The 9530-nt window shown below is 26.3% G+C and overlaps 1 protein-coding gene across 1 annotated transcript; it reads right to left on the minus strand.

The window, feature by feature from the left end:
- Positions 1–3439: 3439 nt before the first annotated feature.
- On the minus strand, positions 3440–8377 carry LOC108690621 (glutamate receptor-like). Its single transcript, XM_018198006.1, has 7 exons — positions 8039–8377; positions 7700–7815; positions 7051–7227; positions 6005–6258; positions 4628–4836; positions 4258–4532; positions 3440–3638 (listed from the first exon to the last, which is right to left on the minus strand). Exons 1-7 carry the CDS (start codon positions 8360–8362, stop codon positions 3440–3442), a joined length of 1554 nt encoding a protein of 517 aa, XP_018053495.1. The 5' UTR covers positions 8363–8377.
- Between the last annotated feature and the right edge of the window lie 1153 nt (positions 8378–9530).

The raw sequence follows: 9530 nt of genomic DNA on the forward strand, positions 1-9530 counted from the left end.
TACTTGCTTATTTAGGATATTTAATTTCCGATTCAGCGACTTATTAAATTTTTTTATTTAGAGTTTTTAATAATTTTAAAAATTTTGATCTATTACAAAAATTTAATTGATTAAAAATATTCAATTCCCATTCAGCTATTCATCTTTTTTAGCTTATAATTTTTAATATTTCAAAACCTTCGACATTTTAACATTGTCATTGTTTTATAATATATATATATAATCAATTCACGCAAATTTAATAGCACGCTACATTTTCTGGCATATATTTCTTAATATCTTCGCATTAACACTTCAATAAATTATAATTGCTTATAAAGATATTTATTTCGTATGAAATTCAGTGGTCCATTAAATTTCTTTAGTATTCTTTAAAATTTTTAATAACCTTAATAAAGACAAGAAAAATCTATTTTGTCTTTCGATTCTAGATGTTAAATGTAATAATTTAATACGATATAATTTGTGTAACAATTCTGTAATAACACTATTCAACACCCGGAAGATTTTTTTTGTGCTGAATACAATGTGTCGTTGGCAGAATTTGCATAACAGGATTTTAAATAAAATTGAGGTAAAAAACCTGATGAAAACAGGTAGTATCCATGTATTTTGATTGACCGTGGATTAAAAATTTATTCACGTAATATCCACATGATTGCAACGTTGACATTTTCTTGCCAAATCGAGATCAATTTTCATCAAAATTTTTTTTTGACATAGATTCTACGTAGACACTTCCATATAGATTTTAAGATGTAGAATCTACATGGATTATATAATATCGTTTATATATAGTATTGTTTTCGAGTCGGATTGTCATTCGATTGTTCACGTAGAATCCATGTCAAATCCACATATTGTACCTCTGTTCTCGATGGATATTACGAGGAATCTTGTAGGAAAAATCGATTGGAAATATCAATTCGATTTTTACGTGGATTCTAGTATCGTTTTTGAATGGACTGTCACGCGATTATTCACGTAGAATTTTGAACATTTTTTAAAAGACAAAACCTGATTTTAAATAAAATGTACATCTAAAAATTCAAGAGCTCTCAAAGAGCTTTCGCATTCAAGAACTTTCAAATAAATTTTAATTCATAATCGCGGCTTGTTTCCATTAAAGTATAATTATTTGAATTTTAAACTTTCTGTATCTATAATTACATGGTTCGATAAAAAATTATTCTTTTTTTTCTTTGGAGTGCTATATTCGATTATACGCTATATTATTATTTATAAAAAATTGATATGTACTTAGAATGAAAATTATAAGGTTATTGTACTGAAAGATTTAATTCTTCATATAGACGGAGCATAATTATTAAAAATAAAGATGTATTCCCATTACAAAAAATAATCATTGATTGTTCACTTCATTTTAGTCAGTTTTAGTCAGTTTATACGTTGATGAATTATAAATAATAAGTTATTTTTTAATTCTGCTGTATAAATATATATAAAGTTTAAAATTTAAACAAATTAATAAAAATAATAAGTTGTAATCACATATAAATTCATTTCAAAGTATTTCATTTATATTTTTAGATGTCATAGACATTATTAGGAATAAAATCTTTTTTTTTTGTTAAAAACGTCCAAATATATCACTCATACAGCATAGAATTTGCAATAATATCGCTGCAAAATTTCTACAATATTGCTGCAACATGCAGTGTTGTTGTAATGTTACAGTGACTACAACTTTTGTGCAACTTTATGCTGCAAGGGCATTTTTTTTATTCACTTCATCTTAATTTATTGAAAATCTATGCAAATTTTGCCAATGGCAATGTGGCATTGTGTTCAACACGAGAAAAATCTTTGGAAGATGTACTACTTTAAAGAGAAAAAAAAAGTAATTTATTTATTGAATAGAGTGATATTATTTATTGAATAGATTTATTTATTGAATTTATAATTATATAATAATTTAGAAATTTAGATGTAATTTAATTTAACAGGCTCATTTTTGTATTATGTATAAACATTATCGTATATCTAATAACTCATTTTTGGTGGATGGGAAAAGGTTTTATATACAATAAAACAAAGTCTATCTCTAGATTTTATTACATAAAAACTATATATATGTATATATATATATATATATACATGATATAAATAAAGTATATGCACTGTTTAATTCAAAAATATAAATCGCGATTAATACATTTGTCGTATTTATCAGTAATATATCTGCCATATATCCAATATCGTCTAGTTGAAAAGTATATAAATTCGTAGGATTCATACAGGGTGAATCAGAGTCGTTGAATCAACTTTTTACCCTACGAGAAAATTATCGACTTCATTCTTAATTAAATTATAATGTGTGCAATCAATTATTTTCTGAGGGTAAAAAGCTGGTTAAATGACTCCGATTCACCCTATATATTCGTAATATATTTTTCTCATTGCGTAAATTGGTATAATATCTTGTCAGCAGATGTCACTACAGTATTCGATTTCTAAATGACAACAGTTGGAATGATAGATTTCCAACTGCTTTAAAAATTTAAATAAAATATTATTTGTATATGTATAACAGTTAATAAATCCACGATTAATTGAAATAAAATTGTTGGAGAAATAGGGATTTGTCATCCAAAATAGAATGAATTGAGAAAACGCATAATTAAATTTAAAACATATATGTTAGTATAATAGTATTTTGTAATTTTGTAACATCAGATTGTATTTTAAACACGTCACTAGTTTTTTTTATTGTAAATTAATACACATTTTATTAGAATTATTCTCAAATTCTCTATTTCTCAAATCATGAGAAAAAATGTCTATGATATTGATAATTGATTCTTATGTTTATATATAGAAAGAATAGAAATGCTATTATATATAGTACATATATGTAATAATTTTTATTAAAAGTATGTTAATTATAAATGCAGTTCTCTTTATTAGTCGACTTCAGCAAAGACGCAAATTTCCTTCGAAATTGAAATAGCTGCAATACCATTGTAGTACACGTTGAGAAAATTTTGAAGGATCAGTTTTCTTTTTAATAAGTAAAATTACATACACATCTTTTACTATTAATTTACTATTAATTTACTATTAATTTTACTATTAATTTTTATTACTAATTACCATAATATGTTATATTAATATGTGCGCTAAATTAATATTGACTATCGGCTTCTCTCCGTTAAAATCGCGGAAAGAATCTGCAAAGTAATCAAGTTAATTTGCTTGCTACATCAGCAGATATTTAGAAAGTTTTAATTTTTTTTAATTTTGTCAAATCAATACATATTTTTCTCGCAAGTCTAATTTATTGTACTCGCGCGCGTCGATGATTCCAGATTTCCTTTCTTCTATCATAGTTGGAATTGTCTCTTCTAGTGTATTCATACTTTGTCTGTAAAAGATTAAGATAGTAATTGTATGTATAAAAAAGTTTTCTTTTTTAATATTACCTTTTATGCCATAACAGTTCGAAAGCAAATATAATTATGCTAAATAGCACTCCGTAGCCTATTGTGATTATCGCAAAATAGCATTCCGTAAAACCGATGGTGATGAAACCAGTCTGACTCGAGCAAGTCGGTTTTTTTATGTATATGCGATACTCATCGCGATACATGAGCCCATATTCTCGCAATTTCAAAGCTCTGAAAATACTTTTGTCGAGTACTATAATACTATTAGAATTTATCTGGCATTTTATACAAATGCAACACAATCTTCTTTGAGCTTATTTTTTTTTTATACAAAATTACTCTTAAAGGCGATTGAAAGATCAATATTTAAAAAATGATAAATATCATATATGAAAATATTAATTAGACATTTTTTGGACTTTAATAATTAATTCTATATTAATTTGTATGTATAAATTTTATTTAAAAAAATATATTATGCAAAGCAAATGAAATAATATTTTGGGTACCATCCTGTATTTCACAAACTGGTGCCTTCAACCAATTTCGACTTGTGATACCACTTATGGTTAGCAGAATTTTATCAAAATATAGTATTTGCTCATACAGTTAAAAAAGCTGCGTATATTCCACAAATATAATTTTAATAATAACAAGTATAATTTTAATAATTTTAAGATAATCAAATGACATTTTGTGCGCCGTATTATATATTAATTCTTAATATGCATTATACAGTAGAGACTACTATATAAACTTGAAGCATGTGTTTTTTGACAAAAATTCTCATATTAAACTTTAATTTGTGAATTAATTCGTATTCAAAAGTGCAATGTATATGAAAACTTACCCATTTTTTATTATCTCCAAATAAGGTGATTTTTTCGCAATTGCAATAACCGGGTATATCTCATTCAAATAATCGATCTCAGTTAGGCCACATTTCTCTTCTTCCTGATAGGTGTGCTGCATAAGTTGATACATCGGACTTCGTATACCATGAAATGCAAAAGGTTCATTTTTTATACGGTGTACTCCTTCTTCGAGACTCATCCAATTCGGTTTGTGCCCTTTCGGTTCAACCTTCTGCTCCACGATTGCTTTTCTGATGGGGTCTTGAAAAGCCTATACTTCAATAAATTATTGAAATTTGAAAAAGAAAATTATTTTTGTCAATATAATCATTTGTTATATAATTTTGTTTTAAAACAATTATCTACCTTGAAATAATTTCGATTAAATACTATATCTTGTACTCCTAAATTTAACGGACTATGCAAGAGATCGGAAAGGGTTTTGATCGAGTCTGTGGGAGTTTGCAACAGAGCCACTATATTTGCCGTGTAAGCTGCATAAAGACTCAGCGAAGTCAGTAATAACATAAGAATGATGATTCGAGATGGAATTCTATATGGCTCATATGAATATCCTACAAATGTACGGAAGCAATAAAATTCCTCTATTTTTAACTCTCATAAATACTTCAAATACATCGTTATTTTTTAAAGTAGTGTTACGCAATTTATCTTAAAAAAGAGCTATTTTCAAATATATAGGTATATATACATACATATATGTATATATTATATGTATATTATCACATATTTTATGACGCCGGACGACACCTGACGCCATCGGACAGCGATGGAATAATGTTATTACACGACTTATTACACGACTGTACATTTTGCGTAAAAAAATAACCAAAATGATTAATTTTTAATTTTATCTCATCAATAAAAAAACAAAAAATCAAGATTATTTATAAAAATCAAATACTTTACAAATATGTCATACATTTATGTAATATAAATTTTTTAAATATTAAATTCTTAAAAATATGCAATAATAAACGATTTATTAAGAGTGTATGTGTATAATACATAATAAAAGTTTAATGTCTATTATGGTCAAAATTAGATCTTAGATGCTTTTTAAATAATTTCTATGTAGATTTGTATACTAAATATGTATACTAAATATTGTTTTTATTTGTTATTTGAACTACGCGCCGAAAAATTATTTTGGCGCAGTTCAAATAACATATTTAGTATACATATTACTACATATATAACTACATATTTAGTAAAATTCACATAGAAATTATTTAAAAAGCATCTAAGATCTAGCTTCGATTGTAAGAGGCATTAAACTCTTACTTGTTGTATTTTAAAGATATTTTAAAATGCATTTTAAATTTGCGTAAAATAAAAAATATAATTTTATATTTTTGGCTGTGAGCCGACGGATTGCAAGTTGCGTATCACTACTCTAACTCTTTCGATGTAAATTTGAATCTTTATATTTCTCTCGTTTAGATTTTTAATCGCATTACATGATCATTTAATTACGTGATCATTAATAAAAAGAAGAGCAAAAAACAGAAAATATTAAAGATTTTATTTCATTCATCAGAATGAGAATGAAAATTGAGAAGCGATTCCAGAATAGTACATATAAGTTCTAATAATTCTACATAATAATAGATAAAATAAAAATAAAAAGCTTCTACTATATTTTACAAATTTATTTTTTGAATATTTTTATTTACAAGTTAAGATTTAAGTTAAGATAAAAGCTTTTACATTAGATTATACCTTGTTGCGCAAATGCACCTAAAATGACGAGGAGATTATCGATGATTGTTGGTTTGCTAATATTTAATTGATTCCAGTAAGCTGCCGATTTTTTCGAAGTACCTCGATAGTGTTCCCATTTCATAGACATGTATAGCAAGCAAAAGACAAGAACAAGAAATATACCGATTGCTATCCAGACATTTCTTTGAAAGGGTAAGGTGAAGATGTTTTTTATGGTCGATAATAATGGTCGTCGAAACACGAAACACAAACTGTAATTTATGTGTTACGTCAATATTAGTATTATATATTATATATATTAGATTCTGATAAATAATATTGGCTATGTTTACAATGTAAACTTTACATCGTGGGCTTAATCCGCGATCTATACAATAGATATCCTTGTTTATCCTGTAAGAAAAGACACATATCGTATAGGTCGTAGATTAAACGTACGGTATAAACGTAACTAATATTAAGAAATAAAGATACGATAGAAAAACAATGGAAAAAATATAGATACGATAGAAAAAATGTTAAGTCATAATGCTAACAATATTATTAATAAATTACATATTAATTTTAATATAAAATCTGAATTTATAGATTAATTAATGATATGCTAATCAAATAAATAATATGAAAAATTTGTTGTTGAAATTGGAGCTTCAAATATGTAGATAATATATTACAATAAATTGTAGTTAACAGAACTCAGAAGCATTAGGGTAATTTCCGTTTGAACTTCGAAATGTAACCGTTTCTTGTAAATTGTTTATTCAACATTGAAAATGACTCGAATGGTCGAACAAACATCTGTTTGAATGTTTAAATAGATTATTTAATATTAGCAAACAATATCTAGCTTTTTGCTCATAGCCTTTTACATATTAGTTGTAACTGTTTTATTTAATTGAGCATAATATAATATTATTTTATTAATATAATTATTATACATAGCTACGTTAAAAAATATACTAAATTTTAATAAATTTGTTTGAATATATAATATAATAGAACAATCAAAATTTTGACTAATTAGATTTTAAGTGTTATTTTACCCAGAGCGTGTGTATAATTGAATGTATTCTAATATATGAATGCGATTCGTCATCATATACATAGGAGTGCCGCCAATGTCAATTTCATGTCGTTGCAGCATCCCGATCATCCCGTCCCAGGAGCCATTGTTAATATTGACAATACGTCCCCAGTTATTGGAAACGTTGAAACTTATTCTATAAAATGGAAGAACGAGATACTTTCTCGCGTTCGACATTCGATAATGTCAGATTTTACATTTTATTTTTGCTGAATAAGCGCATGACTTATATAATTAAACGGCTTCATTTGTACGCTAATTATATTATATTAATCTGAACGAAAACGATTTTATCATATATTAGGTGTAGTAAAAAGAAATCCATTATTTTTGCATGAAATTGAATGGAAAAATAATGGATTTCTTTTTACTACACCTTACATAATTATGTGATCACTTTAAGTTAATTGATTAATATCATCAATTATAATCATGTAATATAATAATCATTATAATTAGTTTTTATAATAGCTTTATTATCATTTTAAACTTGCATTTAGGATTGTTAAATTTGTAAAGTAATTGACAAACCGCTTTTTTATTCTTCTAAAATTTTCTTCATAAGCCTTTTAATGATACAGTATATTTTACCATCAAACAAAACTCACGTTGCGTTCATCCGGTTTATTAAATGAAGTATCCAAATATAATTCACCTTTGTTACAGGATCTATCATATTATATTTAAAATCAGTTAAGTGATTGATCGTGTTAGGATCTGTCATCTGCAAAGATGAAAATATGTATTTTTATACGCAAAAAGTTTTGAATATCTAAAACTAAACATATAAATTAAATTGTAGCGTAATTTTTTTTTATTTTAAAATAATAGTAGGATACACTATTATTAAATGCTTGTAAATGAAATATCATATATCATTGATATGATAATTGATATAATACGTTTCATTGCGCAGCAAGTGCATGAACACCAAGTGTTCAAAGTACCACAAGACAGGACTTAAGATGTGACTGCTGAAGATTCCTTCTTCTTGCCGAAGCCACATCGAAAGTACTCATTTGTAAACCATTTTTGATTGTCCAGTTTCCACGATTTTCCCATATTACTGTTCGTTGTGGACTCGGTCGATATACTGATGTCAATTGAAGAAAATCATTATCGAATCTTCGAGCGAATATCACGTCACTGTCAGGATAGATAGCTAAACCTTCAAAGATCTCTAAGTTATCATACGTAGAAGTTACGTTGGCGTTATCGATCAACATTCTTCGATCTTGAAGGAGCAGCCACTTCATCGGGGCGATGAACATTTTCTTCGAATGTGCCTATCGCGTGATGATCAGATGAATAATTAATTGATTTAAACGGATGATAAAAAAATTCCCTATAATTAACTCATATATGCCATGAAAATTAATGACTTCTCTTTTATTGATGGATTGTAATCAATGTTAGATTGTACAATCATGAATAAATGTATTTTTAAAGTGGAATTATTGATATAAATTATTACGAATACAAATGGAAATTATTGGAAAAACTTTTGTTTTTTTTTTTTTTTAATGAGATGCTGGGATTTTCATAGAAATTATGTATTATATTTGTGCTCGCATCTTACTTGCAACAATGTTCGACACCTACCTGTTGTAAAATTTTTATAGCGTAATCACAGTTCAAATCTAGCACATATAGATTCTGATATTCCAAATTGTTATAAATTCTTTCTTTAAGATCATCGACAAAGTTATGAATGCAATGTGCCAAATAATGATTCGACATTTCCTTTGATAATTTAATCGTATCATCTGAGAAAAAAAAACAATATAGAACCAATTAAAATTTTTGAGATATTTTTGTACGCCCGAGAAAAAATGTTATATTTATGGACATATTTTATATATAATTATATATATTGGATTGTCCGGAAAGTTCGTGTCGATTTTGAAGGAAAATTGAAACGCAGAAGATTTAAATTTTAGTATACATTTATTATATTTAAATTTTTTGCGGCACGAACTTTCCGGACAACCCAATAATTGTATATAAACTATATCAATTTTTTATATAATTATATATAATTTTATATAATCATATTATATATGTGAAACATTTTTTCTCGAGCGCCTTTTTATGTAAATTAAAATTATTATAATTTAGAATGATGTAACGATATATTCTATTTCAAAATTAATAAAATTTATAGTAATATGATAGTTTATATAACGTTATAAATTTAAAAATTTCTCTTTCTCAATATTTTACTTCAAAATTTATGATTAGTTTTATTCTTTTAATCATATTCACATTTTCAACAGTCTCGGAAATTATAAATAACGTAAATTATAAATTATAAATTCGAAAATCTTGCCATAGCTGATGCACGTATATAGAGATATCCTTGATGGCGAAAATAAAATGGGCATCGCATCGACGATAAATCGTAGAATCGCATCGTCGATCCGACGAGAGAATGTAGTG

The sequence above is a fragment of the Atta colombica genome, unplaced genomic scaffold, assembly GCF_001594045.1.
Source record: "Atta colombica isolate Treedump-2 unplaced genomic scaffold, Acol1.0 scaffold338, whole genome shotgun sequence".
In the NCBI taxonomy this organism is placed as follows: domain Eukaryota; kingdom Metazoa; phylum Arthropoda; class Insecta; order Hymenoptera; family Formicidae; genus Atta; species Atta colombica.

Excerpts from the sequence above, each read along its gene's own strand:
- LOC108690621 (XM_018198006.1), bottom strand. The coding sequence starts at position 8,362 with ATGTTCATCGCCCCGATGAAGTGGCTGCTCCTTCAAGATCGAAGAATG. Across the intron at positions 7,816-8,038 it reads ATCTTAAGTCCTGTCTTGTG|ATGACAGATCCTAACACGAT; the intron begins GTACTTTGAACA and ends TCATCTTTGCAG. Across the intron at positions 4,533-4,627 it reads TTAATCGAAATTATTTCAAG|GCTTTTCAAGACCCCATCAG; the intron begins GTAGATAATTGT and ends ATTGAAGTATAG.